Here is a 24,178-nt window from a genome sequence, read left to right as displayed (position 1 = left end):
GGGCGGCTAGGGCTGGGCCGAGCCCGACGGCGGAGCGGGCGCCCTGAAGTGCTTTGTTCTCTTCGACCCTCTCCTGCCTCTCGGCCGCCCACCCTGGTTCTTTGTTGGCTCCCAGCTCGCAGACCCTCTTGTGGTTCTTTGGTCCCTTCCGGCCTCCGTCTTGGGGCCAACTCCATCTGGGCCACCTGCGGCGGACACCTGGGCCCCGACCGCTTCCCCGCACCTGCTGCGCCGCTCCATCTTCCCCCGCGCCGCATCCCACTTGTGCACCAGAGTAGCATCAAAGCACCGGCCTGGGGCCGGTCCCTTCTCTGCCCAGAGCCCCTCCCGGGGCTCCATAGTCGGTAAAGGCCCCTCCTGACCAAGGCTGGGTCTGCTGCTCTCCCGCACTCCTCCAGGCCGCCGGAAGGCTTCCTCCGAGTCACTTTCTCTCTGAGTTCCAGGCTTGCGTGTCCCCCAGCGATCCAGCTGCCCTTCCCCTGCCCTGTACCCAGTTATTCAGGCCAAAAACCTAAGCGTCGTCTGTAAGTCCCATATATGCCAGTGGCCAGGCCCGGGTCTGGTCTGGCCTCTGCTCCTCGGGCTGCAGAAGCGTGTTTTCCCTCCTGCCCTTACTTCCCTACCCACACACAGCACCACAGCGGGCTTCTCAAGCTGCAGCACCGACCTGCCCGGGCTGCCCCTCTCTCTTCTCCAGGACCCTCCCCAACTTTGCTCTTCTTCAAATCAAAGCCTTCCCAGGTCCCCCACCACCAACAGGTGCCCGTGGGGTTCCTGCCCAGGTCGACACTCGGTTCTCTCTGGCAGCCTTTCTGCCTACGTCATTCCCTAGACTGGGAACGCTGTAGACAGAAAGGGTGGCAAGTGTGTGGGTGACTGGTGTGAGGACCTGGGCGGCCCTGGAACCTGGGACTGACTGGAGGCCCTGATATGGAAGCTCCTTGGCACCTGCTGCTCAGCTCTGGACGTCCCTTGTTCGCATACTGCCTCCCAGCTCCTCCTCTGGGCCTTCACCCCAGCCTGGTCTTGTGCCGCTGCCTAGCCCGGTGGGAGAAAGCAGACCAGAGCTGCTGTCCTGCTTTTCTGCCCTCTGTTGCCCGGTCCTGCCTCACGCCACACGCGGAGGCCGGTGGGGAGACCGCGGCTTCCTCTGGCTCTTCTGGGTTTCTTATAGGCCAGGGCTTTCCTGTCTCCTGACTTCTGCTTGACGTGGTGATACAACAGTAGAGATTATGCGGTCTTGGTTTTTCTTTCTCACCATCTTAGCCTGAAGGCCCTTTAGCTCTTGGTCCCAGGAGGCAGCGGTGCTGCCCATGGCTCCCGGTGCCAGGCTGGAGAGTGAGTCTCTGAAGCAGGATGGAGACTCAATCGGAGGCTTTCCCTGCCCCTTGGCAGAGGACATGTGTGGGAGGTGTGAGCTCCAGAGCGATGAGCACACCTGTGCCAGAAGGGGTCGTGCTCCCTGCGGCAGCTGTCATGTGTGTGTCTGGACAACGTGGCTGTGTTGCCCTCACACTGACACAAACATGTTCTGCTTTTCCAGAATGAGTCTGCAGGTCTTAAACGACAAAAATGTCAGCAGTGAAAAAAGTACAGAAAATTGCGACTTCCTGTTTTCCTCACCGGAAGTTACCGGAAGATCGTCTGTTTTTCGTGTGTCACAGAAAGAAAATGTGCCACCCAAGAACGTGGCCAAAGCTATGAAGGTAAGTGTGACCTCTACAGTGTGTGGCTAGCCAGGTTGCCCTAGGACCTGCTTTCCTGGTGACCTCTGAGCTGCAGGACACTGCTGGTGTGGCTGTAACAGCTTGAACTAATGAATGGGTGCTCTCCTCCTCACTCCACAACAGGTGACTTTTCAGACACCTCTGCGGGATCCACAGACGCACAGGATTCTAAGTCCTAGCATGGCCAGCAAACTTGAGGCTCCTTTGGCTCAGGGTGATACCCTTGGACTGGAAAACTGTCACCCGGTGTGGACGCAGAAAGAGAAGTAAGTGTTCATGCTACTGGACATGCTGGAGCTTCACCCTCTCTGTCCGATGGCTCTTGCAGAAACGTGCTGTCCTGTCCTGTCAGGCCTTGGCTGGAATTTTTTTTTTTTTTTTTTTTTTTTTGAGATGGAGTCTTGCTCTGTTGCCCAGGCTGGAGTGCAGTGGCACTATGTCCGCTTACTGTAACCTCTACCCACCCCAGGTTCATGCCATTCTCCTGCTTCAGGCTCCCCGAGTAGCTGGGACTACAGGCGCCCGCCACCATGCCCGGCTAATTTTTTTGTTTTTTTTAGTAGAGACGGGGTTTCACCGTGTTAGCCAGGATGGTCTCGATCGCCTGACCTTGTGATCCACCCGCCTCAGCCTCACAAAGTGCTGGGATTACAAGTGTGAGCCACCGTGCCTGGCCGGCCTTGGCTGGATTTCTCCTGAAATCTGCACTGAGTGTATGCAGCATGTGGCCAGTTCACTAGCAGAAAAGTCGATCATCAGATACTTGGATAACTTCATACTTCACTCCCCCCCACCCCCGAGATGGAGTTTTGCTCTTGTTGCCCAGGCTGGAGTGCAGTGACACGATCTCTGCTCACTGCAACCTCCGCCTCCCATGTCCAAGCGATTCTCCCACCCCAACCTCCCCAGTAGCTGGGATTACAGGTGCCCACCAACACCTGGCTAATTTTTGTATTTTTAGCAGAGATGAGGTTTCTTCATGTTGGCCAGGCTGGTCTCGAACTCCTGACCTCAGGTGGTCCACCTGCCTCAGCCTCCCAAAGTGCTGGGATTACAGGCATAAGCCATCGCGCCCAGCCCATACTTCACATTTTTGCTGTGCTTTTGCCAACCAATTGGCTTCGATCTTTGCTCCTCTAATTTGATGAAATGTCTTGGCCCCATCTCCAGGAAGGCAATCCATAGTTTCATTTATCTTGAATTCCGGCCACCCTATTAGGACTTGGAAAGAGTAGATAGACTTGTAAGCAAAGAAACCATGTTGTGTGATCCACCCCTCAGTGTGTGCATGGTTGGAGGGCTCTGCCAGACGCTGGGTGTTGGGTTAGGCTTGGCATTGGCAGTCTGCTGGCCGACCTGATGCTTAACTGCAAGCGGATGGCAAGGCGGTGTCTGTCTTTGCCTGGAAAGGGAGGACCCTGGAAGCAGCTCTTTACTCTGTGGCTGAACTAATCTGTCTGGGCACCTGGGAACACCTCATCTGCATCCAGGGTGGGAAGGGACCCCAGAGGCATGATTTTCTGCTGGTTTTTGCTGATGTAACTGTTGTTGCTGTTTTGAGACAGGGTCTCGCTTTGTCACCCGGGGTGGAGTGCCATGGTGCCATCACAGCTCACCGCAACTTTCACCTCCTGGGCTCAAGCAGTCCTCCCACCTTGGCCTCCTTAGAAGCTGGGACTACAGTTGTGAGCCACCATGCCCGGCCAATTTTTTTTTTTTTTTTTTTTTTTTTTTTTTTTTTTTTAAAGACGGAGTTTTTCTTGTTGTCCAGGCTGGAGTGCAATGGCGCAATCTCAGCTCACTACAACCTCCACCTCCCGGGTTCAAACGATTCTCCTGCCTCAGCCTCCCGAGTAACTGGGATTACAGGCATGCACCACCACGCCCAGCTAATTTTTTGTATTTTTAGTAGAGACAGGGTTTCTGCATGTTGGTCAGGCTGGTCTCAAACTCCCGACCTCAAGTGATCTGCCCGCCTCGGCCTTCTGAAGTGCTGGGATTACAGGCATGAGCCGCCACGCCCGACTGGCCCAAAACTTTCAAACAGATTTTAGGTGTGCGAAGAAGAGCATAAGGAACACAATACCACTAATGCTTCTCACTCCCTGAGATAAAATGTCACCAGTAAGTGCAGGCAGCATTTCCTATGTCCTTCTCTGGGCCCTGGGCCTGTCTCCCCTCCACCCCTCCAGCCTGAATTTGCAGTTCTTGCTATATCTGCTTGCTACTTTTCAAGTTGGTTTTTTGCCCCTTTTGAAATTTGGTCAAACAAAGTGAGAATGAATCAGACATTGGTTCACAACGACCCCAAGCAGGAGGGGAGGACCAGCAGCAGAGAAGTCGTCTCCCAGCTGCCATGGGTGTGATCCGTCCCAGAGCCACAGATGCCCTTGCCTCTGCCCTATGCCTCCAGGGCCACCCAGCAGCCTCCATAGGGCAGAGGGTGTAAAGGAGCTAGGAGGGGCTTGGGAGGGTGGCCCTGTGGGGCTCCAGCCAGAGTGACTCTGAGCTCGTGGCTTGGGCTCGTGGCTGTCATCTCCCTTCTGGAATTCTGCTTTGGCCCAGGTGGTGGTTGCTGTGGTGCTCCCACGTCAGTGGGATGAGACCAAGAGCAGCCGCTGTGTGCAACTGCCCACGTATCATTCCAAGGACAGCTGAGTAGCCGCCTGGGAGGGCAACGCCACCCTGAGGTGGCAGCTGGACAGCAGAGGAGTTGTGAACAGTCCGACAGGTCCCTAACCCTCAGTTTCTCAGTTTTGACATCTTCAAACTTAGAGAAGAGTTGGAAGAGAAGGGCAGGTAACAGGGGCCCCTTATCTGAGGCACTGGCACATGACCCTGCATCTTCTGAGGGACCTGAAGGCCGGGGAACAAGTGATGCAGCGTTTGTGCCCTCTGTGTTGTAGTTGAGCCCCAGCCATCCCAACAACCGCCTCTTCTGTCAGGGCTCTGTGCCCTGCAGTCCCACATTGTGAGCAGGGAGTGCCCCGGGAATGGTGGGTCCCTGGGAAGGTGTTCTCTGCACCCATGGCGCTCCACTGTGGCAGGCGGGTGCTGCGCCAGTGTGGCCACAATCCAGGGAGGTGTTGCAGAGGCCACTCAGGCCCTTCTGTGCCTGAAGGTGGCATCGTGCACCTCAACCTTGTCCTTCAGTGAAGGCTGTGACTGGCCCTGGCCCTGGCCACAGCACTGCCAGTTCCCTACCTGAAGGGGAAAGCAGATCGGTGCAGAAAACCTTTGTTTACCACGCCCCTGCTGGCTGTCCGGGGCCTGCACGTCCCCAGGGCTGATCTGTGGGCATGTCCTCGGGGGAGGTTTAAGCCAGAGGACAGTGTTGACTGAGCTTTCTTGTTTTGCTTATAGCTGATGTTTTCACACAGACTAAAGTGTCATCAGAATGCTGTCAGGTCCCTTAATGTTAGAATTCAGGGTCATTAAGATGGTGCACACCCTTCGGTGATTAGGAGAAACACAGGTGGAAATAGTGATCTTTTAACTTACAGGCCCACAGCAGGCTGGAGGCCACACGGAGGACTGGGGCAGGCCCTGGAGCACAGGCAGGGGACAGCTGAGAGGGTGGCAGCCAGCCTCGTCTATCAGGGAGTAGGGTGGGGTCACTGTATGCTGGTGGGCAGGTGCTTGAATGGATTTTTTATAGGAAGTGGTGGATGTCAGTCACCGTGGCTCCTGCCTGTAATCCTCGCACTTTGGGATGCTGAGGTGGGTGGATCACCTAAGGTCGGGAGTTCTAGACCAGCCTGGTCAACATGGTGAAAACTTGTCTTTACTAAAAATACAAAGCAAAATTAGCCAGGCATGGTGGCGGGCACCTGTAGTCCCAGCTACTTGGGAGGCTGAGGCAGGAGAATGGCTTGAACCCCAGAGGCAGAGGTTGCAGTGAGCCGAGATCATGCCATTGCACTCCAGCCTTGGCAACAGAGCAAAAATTCATCTCAAAAAATAAATAAATAAATAAAAATAAAGGAAGCGGTGGGAAATTGAGGAGCCCAGTCTACCAGGTGGGAGAGGTGCCTCTAAGCTTCTTTCTCTGGCATCAGCTTGAGGCATTTGGGTGTGGTGTCCCACATCTGACCCCCCAGGCAGCAGCCTGTGCTGCGTCCTTGCTGTGGTGCCTGGGTGCAGACTTTGTGCATGATGACGAGTGCTGTTTGGGTGGCAGAGGCTGCTGGAGGACTCTGGGTCCAGCACTTGCCAAAGTGCATGATGAGCACAATTAAACAGGCAAGCAGCCCACAGGCACCCCTGCAAGTTGGAACCCCATGCATAGCCAACCCCAAGAAATGGGGCGGAGGCGGGGGTCAGCGAGGACGTCACGTGGCTATCCATCTGTTCCACAGGGAGCTGGTCCCTGGGAGGACAGGAAGGAACCACATTGAGGAACTAGGGTGGGGGGTGGAGAATGGGAAGCTGTGCCAAGGGTGACTCAGCCCTGCTTCTGGTGTGAGAGAGTTAAACCTGTGTTGAGAATGGATGCCGAGGCCACCTAACCTCACAAGTACTCACTGCTTCACGTTGACTAAGTCTGTTTTAAAAGCCAACAGCTCATCAAGGAAGTGGATGCCAAAACTACTCATGGAATTCTACAGAAACCAGTGGAGGCTGACGCCAACCTCCTGGGGGATGCAAGCCCAGCTTTTGGGAGTGGCAGCTCCAGCGAGCCTGGCCCAGGTGCCCTGGCTGACCTGGACTGCTCAAGTTCTTCCCAGAGCCCAGGAAGTTCTGAGAACCAAATGGTGTCCCCAGAAAAAGTGTCTGGCAGCCCTGAGCAAGCCTTGGAGGAAAATATTAGTTCCTATTCCTTAGACAGAAAAATGACACCCACCTTTGAGACCCTAGAAGACCCTTCCAGGACAGAGTCCCAGCACAAAGCAGAGACTCCACACAGAGCCAAGGAAGAATGCCGGCATGGTGGGGTCTCTGCTCCCACAGCAGTGGCCACTTCGCCTCCTAGTGCGATCCCTGAGGAAGCCTGCGGAGGAGCACCCCTGGGGGGTCTGCCTGGTGAGGCCCTGGCCTGCCCTGTGGGTATGGGCACCCCCGTGCCAGCAGATGACACTCAGGCCCTTCCCTGTGCACACACTTCTTGTCCTGAGAGCACAGCCCCGACCAGCCACCTGGTGACTGGCAGGGCCATGACCCTGAGTCCTCAGGAAGAAGCAGCTGTGGACCAAATGGCCAGCTCCTCGAGGAGCGGACCCATAAAACTAGAATTTGATTTATCTGATGGCGCCACCAGCAAAAGGGCAGCCCCACCAAGGAGACTGGGAGAGAGATCTGGCCTCAAGCCTCCCTTGAGGAGAGCAGCAGCGAGGCAGCAAAAGGCCCTGCAGGAGGTGGAGGAGGACCCCCCCATGCCAGCTTCTCGGGGCTCTTACCACCTCGACTGGGACAAACTGGATGACCCAAACTTCAACCCGTTCAGAGGTGACACCCTGTCTGGTCACAGAGAGGCCCAGCCCCCAGAAAGCCCTGAGACCAGGCTGGGCCGGCCAGCGTCTGAACAGCTGAGTGCTGGGCCTGCCACGGAGGAGCCAGGCACGTGTCTGAGCCAGTAAGTGTGGGGATGGGGTGGGGAGTGTGGTGTGGGGCAGCTGCCCCGCAGTGTGTGTGGTCAAGGACCCAGAGGTGTCATCAGATACTCCTTTGAGGCCGGGTGGGCTCCCCTTGAGAAGGGGCCTCTGGGCAAAAACAGGGTTCAGGTGGATCCCAGCTGAGGGTTCTTGGCCTTGCCTTGGCGCCATGCATCTCTTTAGTGCTCCCAGCCTAAGGAGGGATCCAGTAAGGGTGGGCTTAGGCCAGAAGCCAAATGCGGCCAACCTTGGGCAGGACCCTGTCCCCCAGTCATGTCCCTCCTCAGGTGAACTTGACTTGGGCACGTAACTCCCAAAGCCAGGCAAAGCCTGTTACTGCCTGGGGTGGCATCCACTGCTTGCTGGAGTCTTGGCCGTGGGTCTGCTGCCTCCTGGCTGAATGGTCTTAGGCTGCATCCCCTAGAGTTGCTCAGTGGGAGATTGTCCTGCCTGTAGGGTCCAACCCTACTGGGTCTGCGGGTTTTTTCTCCTCATGTGCGGAGACGAGAGATCATAGAAATAAAGACACAAGGAAAAGAGATAGAAGAAAAGACAGCTGGGCCCGGGGGATCACTACCACCAAGGCATGGAGACTGTAATGGCCCCGAATGCCTGGCTGAGCTGTTATTTATTGGATACAAGGCAAGGGGACAGGGTAAGGAATGTGAGCCATCTCCAGTGATAGGTAACGTCGCGTGAGTCACGTGTCCACCAGGCCTTTCCCTGTTTGGCAGCCGAGTTGGGGAGAGAGAGAGGACAGCTTCACGCCATTATTTCTTCTATGCATTTCAAAGACTTTAGTACTTTCACTAATTCTGCTACTGTTCTCTAGAAGCTCTAGAAGGCGTACAGAGCAGAACGTGAAAGTGAAACAGGAGCATGACTGCTGAAGCACAGCATCACAGGGAGGACGAGGCCTCCGGATGGCTGTGGACAGGCTTGACTCATGTCAGGCCTTTCATAATAGGTGGTGGAGCAAAGTCTTCTCTAACTCCCCCAGGGAAAGGGAGACGCCCTTTCTCAGTCTGCTAAGTAACAGGTGCCTGCCCCGGGCACTGACGCTACTGCTAGACCAGGGAGCCCTCTAGTGGCCCTGTCCGGGCGTGACAGAGGCTCACACTTGTCTTCTGGTGCTTCTCACCGTGTCCCTTCAGCTCCTATCTCTGTATGGCCTGGTTTTCCTAGGTTATAATTGTAGAACAGAGATTATTATAGTATTGGAATAAAGAGTAATGCTACAAACTAACGGTTAATGATATTCATATGGAATCATATCTATAATCTATTTCTAGCATAACTTTTTATTTTATATATTATACTGGAACAGCTTGTGCCCTCAGTCTCTTGCCTTGGCACCTCGGGTGGCTTGCTGCCCACACCTGCCCCAGCCTCCACACCTGAAGCCTTTTGTCAGTTTCACAGTGAAAGGGATGTGCTCATCCTTGTGGTTCCCTTGGGCTGCGTTGTGCTGACTTTAGAGCTCGCAGCCTGCTTCTCCCAGAGCTGGCAGGCAGGGTGTGTGTTTTCCTGCTGGGTGAGGTTGGTGAGGCTGCTCTGTGGCCAGGTCGCTTGGGGCAGCCGTATGCCTGGTGCACTCTAGCTGAGTGTTCATGTAGCCGGCACAGCAGTACAGGGAAAGGCAGTGGCAGCTCGGTGCTGGAGCAGGGGACGCCGGGGTTATGGGGTGTGGGGCATGGACCTTCTGCTGACTCTGTCTCCCCAGGCAGCTGCATTCAGCCTCAGCGGAGGACACACCTGTGGTGCAGTTGACAGCTGAGACCCCAAGAGCAGAGAGCAAGGTAAGGGGTGCCTGTGTGGGTGCCTGTGCTCCTGGCCTGGTTGTGTAGAAGAGTAGCAGGCAGTGGAAGCCCCCAGCGATCTTGGGTGATGGGGTGGGGTGTCCCGCTCCCTCTCCCCCAAGTCTACTTTGACAAGATTGTGGGGAGGCAAAGCTACACCCCAAGTACCTTGACTGCACTGCACAGGGTGACTCTGCCCATTCCTCCAGGAGGGAGCCTTGAACTCTGCCAGCATCTCGCTTCCCACAAGCTGTCCGGGCAGTGAGCCAGTGCCCACCCATCAGCAGGGGCAGCCTGCCTTGGAGCTGAAAGAGGAGAACTTCAGAGACCCCGCTGAGGGTATGTTGCCTGGCACAGACGTCACACGCAGTCTGCCTGGAGGGGGCCCCGTGAGCACTTGGGCAGCTTGATGCACCTGCGTCATCAGCAGATGTTCATTCTGCAGGCTCTTCGGTCTTTCAACTTTGAATGACTCATGCACAAATTTCTGGTTTGTCAAAACTTAGACACTGTTAGGAGAACAGGGCTTCTACCTTTAACATAAAAGACTTCTAGAAATGGAAATTGTAGACTCAGGAAAATGAGCAAAAGAGGTGAACAAGGCAGGGCACGGATGACATACAAATGCAGAGTCAACAACTGGGCACTCGATCATCAGAAATACTGCTTGAAACAACCTTTTTTTTTTTTTTTTTTTTGAGAGTCTTGCTCTGTTATCCAGGCTGGAATGCAGTGGCGCAATCTCGGTTCAATGCAACCTCCATTTCCCAGGTTCAAGAGATTCTCCTGCTCAGCCTCCCAAGTAGCTGGGATTACAAGCATGTGCCACCATGTCCAGCTAATTTTTGTACTTTTAGTATAAGAGACGGGGTTTCACCATGTTGGCCAGGCTGGTCTCAAACTCCTGACCTCAAGTGATCCACCTGCCTCAGCCTCCCAAAGTGCTGGGATTGCAGGCATAAGCCACCACACCTGGCCCAAAACCCCGTGATAATGAAATGTGAAGCCTAAACCTTAGACACCAGGCTGCAGTTAAATATGGTTTGTCTGTAAGATTGGAGGTGGAACGGTTCTTAAATTAAAGTGCATTTGGTAGGAATTGATGGCTGAGTTATTCTAAAGGACACAGCCACCTGGGTAAGATCTTAGTTTGGAGAACTGAAAGCCCAGGCACACAGCAGACGAGTGGCATGTAGGGTTTGTCGCTGACAGGATGGTTGTGGGCCTCCACCACGTGGGGATATTGGCTCAGCTGGGGTGGGCCTGTCACACTCATGTGGGATCCGTGGAATCACACAGCGTGGCCTTCTGTGTCCGGCATCTCCCTCGGGGAGGTGTGTTTTCGAGTCCCGGCCGTCCTGGAGCAGGTGTGGGTGCTCCTGTCCTTGCCGTGGCGGCTTGGCTTCATGTTGTCTTGATCCATTTGTTCATGGATTTGCTGGTTTCTGCTTTTTACCTGTCAGGAGTAGTACTGCCACGAATGTTCAGGTGTAAGTTCTATGTGGACGTATACTTCCATTTCTCCTGGACAGATACCTAGGAGTGGAGTCACTGGTCACAGTAACTCTGCTCACCTTTTAGCTGCCAGGTGGCCTTCCCGAGTGGCTGGAGCGTTTCCCATTCCCACCAGCGGTTAGAGGAGAGCCCCGGTTTCTCCACATCCTCACCAGCACTGCCTGTCTGTCTGGTTGATCCTGGACTTCCAGTGGTGGGAAGTGGATCTGGCTGTGGTTTTGATTTGCAGTTCCTGGGTGGCTCTTGAACAAGTGTCTTTTGTTTTTTTTTTGAGACGGAGTCTCGCTCTGTCACCCAGTCTGGAGTGCAGTGGTGCAGTCTCGGCTCACTGCAAGCTCCGCCTCCCAGGTTCACACCATTCTCCTGCCCCAGCCTCCCGAGTAGCTGGGACTACAGGCACCCGCCACCTCGCCCAGCTAGTTTTTTGTATTTTTTTAGTGGAGACCAAGGAGGGGGGGTGGGTTTCACCATGTTAGCCAAGATGGTCTCTATCTCCCGACCTCATGATCCGCCTGCCTCAGCCTCCCAAAGTGCTGGGATTATAGGTGTGAGCCACCGCGCCCGGCCAACGAGCGTCTTTTTGTGCCCGTTGGATATCTTCTTTGGGAAAGTGTCTGTTGAGATCTTTTGCCCGTTGAGCCACTTATGTTTTTATTACTGAGTTTTAAGAGTTAAATCCCTTTCATTCAAGAAGTGAAGAAAAGGAAAAAATAAAAAGTCCCTTATCAGATGATGTTTCAAAGTACTGGCTTTTGGCCAGGCACAGGGGCCCATACTTGTAATCTCAGCATTTTGCAAGGCCGAGGCAGGAGGATTGTTTGAGCCCTGTAGTTTGAGACTAACCTGGGCAACATGGCAAGACCTCATCTGTACGAAAAAAGATTTTTTTTTTAATTACCTGGGCATGGTGGCATACACCTATAGTCCCAGCTGCTGGGGAAGCTGAGGTGGGAGGCTCGCTTGAGCCAGGAGGTCAAGGCTGCAGTGAGCCATGATTGCACTACTGCACTCCAGTCTGGGCGACAGACAGCAAGACCCCTATCTGAAGGAAAGAAAAAAAAAGGCAGAAATGAAAATTGACAACAAAGCCGGGCACAGTAGCTCACTAGCACTTTGGGAGGCTGAGGCGGGCGAATCACCGGAGATCAAGAGTTCGAGACTAGCCTGGCCAATGTGGTGAAACCTCGTCTCTACTAAAAATACAAAAATTAGCTGGGTGTGTTGGCACATGCCTGTAATCCCAGCTACTCAGGAGGCTGAGGCAGAAGAATCACTTGAACCCAGGAAGCTGAGGTTGCAGTGAGCCAAGATTGCGCCATTGTACTCCAGCCTGGGCAAAAAAAAAAAAAAAGAAAACTGAAAGGCCATAGCAGAGAAGGACCTACAAGTCTTTGCTAGACTAAATAATTGGCAACAGTTTTTTAGTTTAATTGAGAAAAGGAGAAAATGAGCAAATACTACTAGGCATGAAGAGAGGGACAAAGCTAGAGATACCCCAGCCTGGATCTCAGCCGGACCGAGGCCCTGTCTTAAAGTGCTGGTTTGGTTTGTTTTTTTTCCGAGACTGAGTCTTGCTCTGTCACCTGGGCTGGAGTGCAGTGGCACAATCTCAGCTCATTGCAACCTCTGCCTCCCGGGTTCAAGCGATTCTCCTGCCTCAGCTTCCCGAGTAGTTGGGATTACAGGCTCATGCCACTAGGCCCAGCTAATTTTTATATTTTTAGTAGAGACAGGGTTTCCCCATGTTGGCCAGGCTGGTCTCAAACTTCTGACCTCAGGTGATCCACCTGCCTTGGCCTCCCACAGTGCTGGGATTACAGACGTGAGCTACTAGTAGCTCAGCTACTGTTTAAGAGTTTTATAGTTTTAAAGGCCGAGACCAGAGAAGCACTTGAAGTCAGGAGTTCAAGACCAGCCCTGGCAGCATAGCAAGACGACTCCTCTACCAAAAAAAAAAAAAATGATAGTTTTAACTCTCACAGTTAGGGTTTTGATCCATTTTGAGTTAATCTTTGTATATGGTATGAGGCACCTTTCCTTTTTTCTTTTTTTTGAAACAGAGTTTTCCCTCCGTTGCCTAGGTTGGAGTGCGGTGGCATAATCTCAGCTCACTGCAGCCTCCACCTCCCAGGCGCAAGCGGTTCTCCTGCCTCAGCCTCCCTGTAATAGGCGTGCACCACTGTACCTAGCTAATTTTTGTATTTTTTTGTAGAGACAAGGTTTTGCCCTGTTGGACTCCCGAGCTCAAGTAATCCACTTGCCTCAGCCTCCACCCTTAGTTTTAACCATAAGTTATGTTATCAAAAATTAAAAGACTTGTCTAGCATAATTTTAAAGACTAATAGTTCTCAACCAGAGCAGTTTTGCCCCGCCTTCCTCCAGATGTTTGTGGTTGTCTCACCTGGGGGTGCTGCTGGCAGGGAGTGGGTGGAGGCCAGGGATGCTGCTCAGCATCCTGCGGTGCCCAGGAGACTCCTGCCACAGAGAGCAGTCAGGCCTCGGGCATCAACACCTGCAAGGTAGGAAATCCTGCTGTGTCACAGAGGGCCTCGGCCCCAGGTCTCCATGAGACACTGCTGGCTGGAATGATCCCGCCCTACTGAGTGCTGAGGGAGACACCAGCCCGCGGCTCTTAGGGCCCTGGTGAGGGGCGGTGGCGGCGGCATGACTCCCTCCCTCTCAGTTCTAGGCACGGGCGCAGAGGTGGATTACCTGGAGCAGTTTGGAACTTCCTCGGTAGGTACCAGGCACTTACGCGAAGCCTCACCCGCACAGTGTCTGCGAGCAGCCGTAGCAGGTCTTTACCCCAGGGCGTCCCTTGGTGCCCACGTCCCCCCAGCTGCACACAGGCCCAGGCATCATGGCGGGTTCTGAATCCAGGCCCCCTCTGCAGCACCTCTTCTAAGTGGCGTCCTGTGGCAGGGCTCTAGGGCTCTCTACCTGGCGCTTAGTCCAGAATGAAACCCCGACATGCTGTGCTGCTGGGAATGGCGGTGCCTCGGGCAGGGTTGCGGGTGACCAGAGGTGGGAGTGTGTGTGTGACCTCCCTGGCCCTCAGCCCCCCTGTGTGTGTTTGGACGGCAGTCAGACCTGATCACTTGCCCTCTTGTCCCCAGTTTAAGGAGTCGGCCTTGAGGAAGCAGTCCTTATACCTCAAGTTCGACCCCCTGCTGAGGGACAGTCCTCGTAGACCAGTGCCCGTGGCCATGGAGACCAGCAGGTATGCGCGCCAGCCCTCCCCCACGCGTGAAGCCTTGAGTGTGGGAAGACTGGAGGCTGTTCCTAGGTGTGTGTCTGCACAGAGGCTTCTAGACCAGGGGGAGATGATCTGAATTAGAAAGGAGTTGTTGGGAGGGTGGGCAGGGCAGCAAGCCCAGAGCAGTCTTGTGTGGCTGGCAGGAGCAACGGCAGCCTACCCCCCAGTCACAGGGCTGCTGCCTTGCTGGTTACAGCCACCATTCTAGGTGGATTAAAGATCTAAACTTAAATCTTTTAAAAGTAGTTCCTCTAAAATAGGTCAGCAGGCCAGACGCGGTGGCTCACGCCTGTAATCCCAGCACTTTGGGAGGCTGAGGTGGATTGCCTCAGCTCAGGAGTTTGCCACCAGCCTGGGCAACATGTTGAAACCCCGTCTCTACTAAAATACAAAAATTAGCCAGGCATGGCAGCATGCACCTGTAGTCTCTGCTACTTGGGAGGCTGAGGCAGGATAATTGCTTGAACCCAGGAGGCGGAGGTTGCAGTGAGCCGAGATTGCACCACTGCACTCCAACCTGGGTGACAGAGAAAGACTCCATCTCCAAAAAAAAAAAAACCCCGGCCGGGCGCGGTGGCTCAAGCCTGTAATCCCAGCACTTTGGGAGGCCGAGACGGGCGGATCACGAGGTCAGGAGATCGAGACCATCCTGGCTAACACGGTGAAACCCCGTCTCTACTAAAAAATATAAAAAATTAGCCGGGCGAGGTGGCGGGCACCTGTAGTCCCAGCTACTCGGGAGGCTGAGGCAGGAGAATGGCGTAAACCCGGGAGGTGGAGCTTGCGGTGAGCCGAGATCATGCCACTGCACTCCAGCCTGGGCGACAGAGCAAGACTCCGTCTCAAAAAAAAAAAGCAAGAAACAGAGGTCAGCAAACTGTCACCTGTGGGCCAAACTTGGCCACTGCCTGTTTGTGTAAATAAAGTTTTATCATCACAGAGCCATGCCCGTTCCTTTGCAAATTGTGGCAACTTTCACACTATAAGGGCAGAACTGAGTAGTGTGACAGAGGCTGTGTAGCTTTCAAATCCCAACACATGGCCGGGCACAGTGGCTCACGCTTGTAATCGCGCCCTTTGGGAGGCCCTGGTGGGCGGATCACTGGAGGTCAGGAGTTCGAGACCAGCCTGGCTAACGTAGTGAAACCCCATCTCTACTGAAAATACAAAAATTAGCCAGGCGAGGTGGTGGGCACCTGTAATCCCAGCTACTTGAGAAGCTGAGGCAGGAGAATCCCTTGAGCCTGGGAGGCAGAGGCTGTGGTGAGCCGAGATCATGCCACTGCACTCCAATCTGGGGGACAGAGTGAGACCCTGTCTCAAAAGAAGGAAAAAAAAAAGTGAGCCTCTGAACTGCGAGCAGCCCCCGATGAGGCAGCACCGGCTCCACTCAGCCTGCAGTGGGTAACAAAGTGTCGCCATGCTCTCCGGAAGGACAAGCAGCCACGTGGGACAGGCAGGTGAGGGAAGGGGGCTTGGGGCAGCAGAGAGGCCAGGCCTGCTGGATGCAGGTCTGTGTTTTCTACCGCTACCCTGACTTGAGTGGTTTTAAACTAAAAAGCAAAGAGCCTGGTTACCTTGTCCACATGGTCCTCTGTGTCCTACTCAATACTGGGAGGACTTGAGTGACTGAGGCTGCCTCTGCTTGGTGGCAGCATGCACGGTGCAAATGAACCTCCCTCAGGAAGTCCGCGGGAAGCCAAGCTTGTGGAGTTCGATTTCTTGGGAGCACTGGACATTCCTGTAAGTCCTTCAGTCCTTCTTGAACTGTCTTGTCTGTGGTCTGAGGGAAGGAATTGTTTTAAGGGCCTATGTTTTCTATTCCTGGGGATCTGAAGCCTTTGGCTCCATCGGGGGCATGGAGCCACGGTGCTGTCTCAGGTCCCTCGCCACGCTGTCTGAGCCTCTTGGCCTGCGTGGGCCTTTCCTCCCCGCCCACGCCAGGTCACAGGCAAGAGGCAAGGGCGAAATGGGTTCCTGGTTCATCCCCATCTCCTGCAGGTGCCAGGCCCACCTCCAGGTGTCCCCGCACCTGGGGGCCCACCCCTGTCCACCGGGCCTATAGTGGACCTGCTCCAGTACAGCCAGAAGGACCTGGATGCAGCGGTAAGGACGAAGGGAGTGGCTGTTCCACAGAACCTGCAGGCCACTCTGGGGCTTGGCCAACAGTGGGCACGGGTGGGGTCCAAACAGCCTGACCAGCCATCCCTGCCATCCCTGCCCCTGCTGGTCAGGGTGGAATTGCAGAGAGCTGCCGGCCCCTGGCCTGTCACTGCTGCCCAGGTTGCTGAGGGTCCAGGCTTCCACCCAGTGTCCCTGCAGTCAGCTGTCCACCAGCAGCTTCCCCAGGACTCTGTGGCCTGGGTGCAATGCTCACCTCTGGTGTGGCCTTGCAGCAGTGTGTGGTACTCGCTGATGTAAACCCAAGTGTTGTCCCTTTCCTGCTGCCCTCCCACAAGTCCAGACGCATCTCCTGGCAGGTTAGGAAGCTCCATCTTCACCCGCCCCACACCTGAGGTCCCCTGCCTTGTCTCCCTCCATCCTCACTGCACATGCCAGGCTTCAGCCTGTTCTAACTCCAGGCCTAAATTGTCCATAAGAGAGCTGTAGGCACGCAAAGGGGCTGGGTGTCTGCAGGCACTGCTGTGAGCTACTGCCACCAGACAGTCCCCAGGGAGGTGGGGACAGGGTGGCTCCGGAGGCCGGCTGGCAGGGCTGGGTTCAAGCCCCAACATCCATACCAGTGTTGCTCGCAGTGGCCCCAACTGCGATGTGATGCGGCCCTGACTCAGTTCCCCAACAACGCCCTCCCTGTGTCAGAGCCCATTCGAGGAACCCGATAGCAGGGCTGGGGACCACAGCGTGGCCGGCCCCCTCCTCTGCAGGCCTGGACTCTGGGGGCAGGTGGCCCCTGCATGTAACTTATGTTAGAAATGCAAAATGCTTGTTCCCTGGTGCCACAAATAGCACTCGAATATAACTTTAATTTTCTCAGTAAGGCAGTTTTTATTTTCTGCAGAAAGCGTGCCCCTCGCAGATGGAACAGTGGCAAGAGCACACTTGAACAAGGGAGGGGAAGGGGTTCTTATTCCTGATGTAGGTAGCCCCTTCTGCTATAGTGAGCAGAGATCGCGCCACTGCACTCCAACCTGGGTGACAGAGCGAGACTCTGTCTCAAAAAAAAAAAAAAAGATCTGAACATACTAACATACTGATTCTTTGAAGAGAAACTTGGGGTTCACTATATTTAACACTTAGGACCTCTGGTGTCCGCCACTGGGCTGCGGGGGTGGGTGCAGGACACACACCTGTTGGGTGCCTGCTGGTTCCACCCAGGATCACAGCCCGCAGCCCCAGGCCTCCTGCCCCCGGCAGTCCAGTGCATGTGGAGCAGGCAGCCTTGGCCTCAACGGGTTTCCCAGGGTCCCACTAGAAGCCCTACATGGAACTGTGGCTCTGGGACATAGCTCCAGGGACCTCGGGTGTCGGCTGGCCCCATCCTGTGGGGAGGTCTTGGGAGGGTCAGTCTGGCCCACCTGCCTGCTAACTTGGGTGTGGCCCGAGCAGGTAAAGGCTACACAGGAGGAGAACCGGGAGCTGAGGAGCAGGTGTGAGGAGCTCCACGGGAAGAACCTAGAGCTGGGGTAAGGAGGCTACGCCCCCTGTCCTCCCCATCCCTGTTCCCGTGCGCATCCCCACCTGGCCTGGAACCGCTGGCCACCCGAGGCCATGGCTGTGTGCTCTCCTCCCACAGGAAAATCATGGACAGGTTCGAAGAGGTCGTGTACCAGGCCATGGGTGAGTTCCCGGGCCGCTGAGGGCACCCACCTCCAGGAGGAGCTGCCTATGCCCCACCCTGGCCCTGCCCCGTACCCTGCCTAGGGCCCCACCCTCCTGAGGCCCCTCTTCCTAACACACAAATCCCCTCAACATGGGCCCAGCCGTGGAACCACTGAGGCAAGTTATGGGGAGATTGGTGGTAGTGAGGCTGGTGGCTCCCACAGAACCAGCACTTGTCAGGCCCCAAAGTTGTGCAGATGCTGAGCTAGCAGTGGGGCTGTGGTGGGAGCAGAGCCTGTCCCGCCATGGCCTGCTCCACTCCACCCTGCCCTCACCGTGCGGCTGTGTCTAGCAGCAGCTTCTGTAGGTGTCTGGCAGGACAGGAACACCGGGCCCCACCTGGCCTCCCAAAAGCTTGGGCTCCTGGAGGTGCTACTGTGGGGATCTGTCTTAGGCTGCGTGTCAGCTGGGGGCAGGTGACTGCCTGGCCCTTGCAGTCCCTCCAGGACCACCACGACAGCACGACCCACAGCCTGGAGTTCGCTATACCGGCTCCCAGGCCTCACCCTGGACTCGAGGATGTTGGGCGCCGCCTCTCTTTGGGGACCTCTGTTGCTGGGCCCTGGCCCAGGCTTCAGTTCCCTATGGATCTGATGTGGAGGAAACAGCTGTTTTCTGGGCCTTGCTTCCGGCCTAGGAAGACCCCAGGTGGAGGGGCTCATTGCCCTGCTGAGGCTCACACCCACTACCCACCTCTCCTCCTGGCACTCAAGCACCTCACCTCACTCCTTGGGCCGTCTCTGGCACCTAGCGTCTCGGTTGCCTCCTCATCCTGAACGTTTGTTTTTCTTTTCTCAAGAGGAAGTTCAGAAACAGAAGGAACTTGCCAAAGCTGAAATCCAGAAAGTTCTAAAAGAAAAAGACCAACTTACTACAGACCTGAATTCCATGGAGAAGTCCTTCTCCGACCTCTTCAAGCGTTTTGAGAAACAGAAGGAGGTGATCGAGGGCTACCGCAAGGTATGTTCCCGCTGCCCCGATGTCCTCACCTCGGAGGTTGATGGACTCATGGTCCAAGCCAGCGGGGCTACAAGCTGCTGTTTGCACCTTGGTCCTTGGCCAAGCCTCCCCTTGCCATGGGGGCGTGGGATGACCTGTGAATGAGACAGGGTGCAGGAGTCACAGCTGGTTTGCGAGGCAGCTGAGGGTGGTGGGAGGCAGAGTGAGCTCTGCTGTTATGTGAAGGATGACTTGGCTATGATCAAACACCTGTGAGGTTTGAGACAGTGCTGGTGCACCGGGGCCTGGGGCACTTCAGAAAGGGCGTCAAACCTGGGCTGTCTAAGCGCTTGGGTCCCAAGGGTTGGGGACCCAGGGCATGCAGTATCCAAGGCAGGAGGCCCATAGAAAGGTGGTCACGGCTATGCAAGGTCACCCTGGCGTCCTCCTGGCCATAGGACTCTGAGCGCCCTCCACCTTCTGTGCTGGGCAAGGCCCATGTGCTACTGGAAGGAGGGATGTCTGGGCCATCCATCTGCCCGGAGCAGGCCTGGAAGGTACCTGCGAGGCCGCCAGAGGGTTCTGCCCACAGCAGTAGTGTTGGAGCGGAGGTGCTCAGTGTCTCCTGTAGAGGAGCTGGACCTGCGGGTGCAGCTGGAAGAGGGGCTGTCACCATTGGTGCAAGGGGCTGGGGACGCCAGATGGGTCCTCTGGGAGTCAGACTAAACTAGAACAGTGGCCCTGGCAGGGCCTGGCTCAGCCACACCTCATCTGAGTCCTGAAGTCAGGTGGGTGTCAGTGGCTGGGGCCCAGCTGCCTCAGAGAAGCGAGTCTGAACACTCTCTGGAAGAAGGTGTCTTCATGCTTTAAGTTGCTGCCACAGAGTTTTAAATTGGTGTCTGGCACAGAATAACCGAGTGTGAAAGGAACAGGAAACATGAGTGAAAATCAGACCTGTTATTAGAGTGAGGCATGGTGCTATACGCCTGTGGTCCTAGCTACTTGGGAGGCTGAGGTGGGAGGATCGTTTGAGTTCGGGAGGTGGAGGCTGCAGTGAGCCACAATTGTATCACTGCACTCCAGCCTGGGCAATAGACCAAGACCCCCATCTCTAAAATTAAAAAAAAAAAAAAAAAAGAAGAAAACTGTTGATGGACCCACGGGAGCCCCAGATGTTTTAGGTGGCACCAGCAGGTAATGCCCCAGATCTGCAGGGAGCAGATGGGAAGGGCCTCGCGGCAGCAGAGTGCAATAATCTGGCCCAGTACAGACGCTTGGAGAGGCTGCTGACTTGAGGACACAGTGGCTTTGCTGACCTTCCCTCAGGTTGGGCTGTGGTGTGAGCAGCTGCCTTGGCCTTGCCTCTCCTCGGGGTAGGCCTGTGCCTCAGCTCCCACTGGCCACCTCCCCACTTTCTCATGGAGGCTTCTTTGCACATCTAATCCCATCTCGGAGGACCCAGTGCAGAGTTTAAAGTAATTGCCTTCTGTGTTCAAAAGAGTATTGCTTCAGTAGAGACCTCGAAGCTAGAAAAGAATCCCCTTTGGGAGGCCAAGACAGGCAGATCACTTGAGGTCAGGAGTTCGAGACTAGCCTGGCCAACATGGTGAAACCCCGTCTCCTAAAAACACAAAAATTGGGCTGGGCAAGGTGGTTCCTGCCTGTATTCCCAGCACTTTGGGAGGCCAAGGCAGGTGGATCACCTGTCAGGAGTTCAAGACCAGCCCGACCAATATGGTGAAACCTCATCTATACTAAAAATACAAAAATTAGCTAGGTAGGCATGGTGGCATTGGCCTGTAGTCTAAGCTACTCGGGAGGCTGAGGCAGGAGAATCGTTTGAACCTGGGAGGCAGAGATTGCAGTGAGCCGATAGCGCACCATTGCACTCCAGCCTGGGCAACAGAGCAAGACTCCATCTCAAAAAAAAAAAAAATTAGCGGGGCATGGTGGTGCAGGCCTGTAGTCCCAGCTCCTCAGGAGGTTGAGGCATGATCATCACTTGCACCTGGTAGGCGGAGGTTGCAGTGACCCAAGATTGCGCCAATGCACTCCAGCCTGGGCCACAGAACAAGACTGTCTCTAAGAAACAAAAAATACGGAAAAACTAGGCCAGTTTATGCCTGTAATCCCAGCACTTTGGGAGGCCGAGGCAGGAGGACCACGAGGTCAGGAGTTCAAGACCATCCTGGCCAACATGGTGAAACCCTGTCTGTACTGAAAATACAAAAATTAGCTGGGCGTGGTGGCAGGCACCTGTAGCCCCAGCTACTCAGGAGACTGAGGCAGGAGAATTGGGAGGTGGAGGTTGCAGTGAGCCGAGATCGTGCCATTGCACTTCAGGCTGGCGACAGAGCGAGACTCAGTCTCAAAAAAAAAAAAAACTAGAAAAGAACCAAATGGAAATTTCTAACAGGTACACAGTTAACAAAGTTAGCAGTTCAGAGGGTACAGGTCAGATGAGTAAAGCAGTGGGTGAGCTGGGAGCCAATGTGTGGACGGCAGTCCCTAGAGCCAGAGGGAGAGACGCCGCTGTGGCGGGAGGCTTGACCTGTGTCGACATGAGAGCTTTCGGCTGCCACCTCCCAGACAGACGCTGTTGGGAATTTTCCACAGCAGAGAAATACAGGGCTGTGGGTTTATGGGAGGTGTGACCTCCGCAGGACATCGTGGGCTGCATGCTGGGTGGGTGCTCCTGGGATACAGGGCTGCAACAGAGGAGTGGAGATGGCTGGGCCGTGAGGCTACTGGGGGCACTGCAGGAAGAGGGCAGGTGGGCTGAGCCTTCCCCAAGCGGAGGCCACTCGGGGGCCCAGGAGCCCCTCAGTTGGGGCTTCTCGGTCACTGAGCGGAAGGTGCCCCCAGAGCTGTGGGGAGCAGGCAGGTCTGGGTAACCATGTGGCTCCTGCTGGCCTCCCCTGCCTGTCCCCAAAGCACAGGGTCCACCTCCAGAGGGGGAGGGGCTGGGCTGTCAGTGGTCCCAGGTGCATCCCACTTTCCAGCAGCACTTGGTGCCAGCAGAAGCTACAGGTGTGGCAGGAGGGGGCGCAGCCGTGAGGGCACCAGGTTCAGGCCTGGCGTCTCTGAGGGTGGAGAGCCAGGGCTGTCCTGAACCTCCAGAGGGGGTGAGCTGGGAACTTGGGTGGAGGGGCTTTTTCCACAAGGAAAACAGGAGGTACTGCCTCATGACTGATGCCCCAGACAGCGTTGAGGGTCTGCAGGTCCCCAGACACCAAGCCTGGGTACTCTTCAGCAGATGGCATGGTACCCACAGCTAATGCCTGCCCCTTCCTAGAACGAAGAGTCACTGAAGAAGTGTGTGGAGGATTACCTGGCGAAGATCACCCAGGAAGGCCAGAGGTACCAAGCCCTGAAGGCGCATGCGGAGGAGAAGCTGCAGCTGTGAGTGCTGGGCGAGGCCCCCACCCTGGAGGGAGAGTCTGAGCACCTGGGCCCCAGCTCAGCCTCTGCCCTGCCCTTACCGTCCAGGGCAAACGAGGAGATCGCCCAAGTCCGGAGCAAGGCCCAGGCGGAAGTGTTGGCCCTCCAGGCCAGCTTGAGGAAGGAGCAGATGCGGATCCAGTCGCTGGAGAAGACAGTGGAGCAGAAGGTGGGTGCGGGAAGCCCAGCTCACGGGGCCGGCTGGCAGCACCTTCTAGAAGGCCCTTGGGCCTGCCGCTCCCTCCAGGCAGGGAGAAGCCCCCGCAGCTCATCTTCCTTCTCCAGACTAAAGAGAACGAGGAGCTGACCAGGATCTGCGACGACCTCATCTCCAAGATGGAGAAGATCTGACCTCCCGGGAGCCGCCGTCCCGCCCCTGCTCCCGTCCGTCGTCTCGTCTGATTCTCTTAGGTGTCGTGTTCTTTTTTCTGTCTTTTCTTCAACTTTTTTTTTTTTAACTAGATTGCTTTGAAAAGATGAGTAAATAAAAGTTTCCTTTCAGTTTAAACCCTGAAGCCGCTCTGGTCTTGATGAAGCAAAGGCTTCCCAGCTCTGGCCTGAGGCTGAGCCCATCTGCAGGCACCTCCCTTTCCCTCAGAGCTGGCCACTTGGTCCCTGCCTGCCCCAGGCTCAGGCTGCCCTGCTGAGGGCAGGGACAGCCAGTGGCTGGAGGAGGCTCAGGTCTGCCCAGTCTGCCCCAGCCACCTCAGGTTGGCTACATGGTTGTGGCCTCAGGTACACACATCGAAGTCCAGATTGACTCAAGTTGTTGTTTGAGATGGAGTCTCGCTCTGTAGCCGAGGCTGGAGTGCAGTGGCACGATTTCAGTTCACTGCAAGCTCCACCTCCCGGGTTCACGCCATTCTTCAGCCTCCCGAGTAGCTGGGACCACATGCACCCGCCACCACGCCTGGCGGATTTTTTGTATTTTTAGTAGAGATGGGGAAGTTTTCATATAAAACAAAAACCATGAACAGCCAGGCGTGCGTGCTGGTGGCTCTGATTCTGGTGCCGACCTGGCGAGCCTGCAGCCTCAGCTAATTGAGCGCTCACCTAGGTGTGGGTGTGGCGGGAGGCCCCTGCAGGTGCAGCTGCTCAGCCCCCGTCATCCTCAGGGGCATGGAGGCTTCAGAGCAAAACAGGTTTCCCTGAGGAAGTTCTGTCTCCACATGGCAGGGCTTCCTTCCCAACCCTAACCCCACAGTCCCGTCCTGCGGATCTCAAACTTGGACAGGCGCACTGGAACCCAGGGCAGTTCCAGGAGCCCTTCTGGACAGGCAGAGGCTTGGCCCAGCTGGGGCATCCCAGGAGCCGTGGGCACCAAGTTGAGAGATGCTGGTCGCTGGGTTCAACCATGGTACCTAGGACCCCAGCACCAGCCAGAGGGCCAGGGTCTCCTGAAGGGCTGGGCAGGACCAAGGGTTGATGCTGTAACCTGTTGCCGGGGGTCACTGCTGCTGTGCGCAGATCACGCCGTCCAGAAGAGCCGGTTTCTTCCATCAGTGGAGAGTGGGGCTCCCCACATAGGGAGGGACCCGGATGACTGATCTGGCCGCAGTCATCTGGCCCCAGTAGTGTCTGCGCCTGGGGGTTGCAGTCCCAGGACCTGCTTCCAAGGCTCTGCAAGTCTGCGCCTTACCCTGGTGAGCAGCACCCCAGTACTGGCCCTCAGGTGGGTGCAACACCACTGCCAGCTGCCGCCAGGGGTCACTGCCTCTGTGGGCCACACAGGGACCGGACCAGGTGGGTGACACCCTGAAGGGGCGGGGCTGGGGTGCCAAGAAGCATGAACCACCAGGGAGGCTGAGGAGCCGGTGGGGACTTCAGCCTGGGGTGGCCACTGGGGTGTCCCCAAGGGCAGGAGGGCGTGTTTGTTCTTAGTACATTTGGAGGAGGGAGCCTGTCACGGATGGACGGCCACAGCGGGCCGTGACCAGTCATGGCTGGGGCAGGGACTGGGCCAGCCTCGACGGGGTGGGGGGGGCTGGGGGCCACTCTCCTTGCCCTCCTCAGCCCACCTGTGCTCCTGCAGCACCTCCCGACTGGCCTCCCAGGACCATCTCACCCCTC

The 24,178-nt window shown here is 55.9% G+C and overlaps 1 protein-coding gene across 1 annotated transcript; it reads left to right on the top strand.

The window, feature by feature from the left end:
- On the top strand, positions 1-22,623 carry TACC3 (transforming, acidic coiled-coil containing protein 3). Its single transcript, XM_011970874.1, has 16 exons — positions 1-48; positions 1,544-1,706; positions 1,851-1,993; positions 6,283-7,299; positions 9,042-9,117; positions 9,327-9,456; positions 13,316-13,368; positions 13,749-13,852; positions 15,544-15,631; positions 15,890-15,994; positions 17,456-17,532; positions 17,643-17,686; positions 18,528-18,688; positions 21,963-22,069; positions 22,157-22,277; positions 22,394-22,623. The coding sequence occupies exons 2-16, from the start codon at positions 1,545-1,547 to the stop codon at positions 22,457-22,459; spliced, it is 2,454 nt and encodes an 817-aa protein (XP_011826264.1). The 5' UTR covers positions 1-48; position 1,544; the 3' UTR covers positions 22,460-22,623.
- Positions 22,624-24,178: the final 1,555 nt, after the last annotated feature.

Source organism: Mandrillus leucophaeus, unplaced genomic scaffold (genome assembly GCF_000951045.1).
Source record: "Mandrillus leucophaeus isolate KB7577 unplaced genomic scaffold, Mleu.le_1.0 Scaffold98, whole genome shotgun sequence".
NCBI classification, from domain to species: Eukaryota; Metazoa; Chordata; class Mammalia; order Primates; family Cercopithecidae; genus Mandrillus; species Mandrillus leucophaeus.
The sequence above is the reverse complement of the archived record's forward strand: the minus strand, read 5'-3'. Positions and strand labels throughout refer to the sequence as shown.

Excerpts from the sequence above, each read along its gene's own strand:
- TACC3 (XM_011970874.1), top strand. The coding sequence starts at position 1,545 with ATGAGTCTGCAGGTCTTAAACGACAAAAATGTCAGCAGTGAAAAAAGT. Across the intron at positions 9,118-9,326 it reads CCCCAAGAGCAGAGAGCAAG|GAGGGAGCCTTGAACTCTGC; the intron begins GTAAGGGGTGCC and ends CCATTCCTCCAG. Across the intron at positions 15,995-17,455 it reads AGAAGGACCTGGATGCAGCG|GTAAAGGCTACACAGGAGGA; the intron begins GTAAGGACGAAG and ends TGGCCCGAGCAG.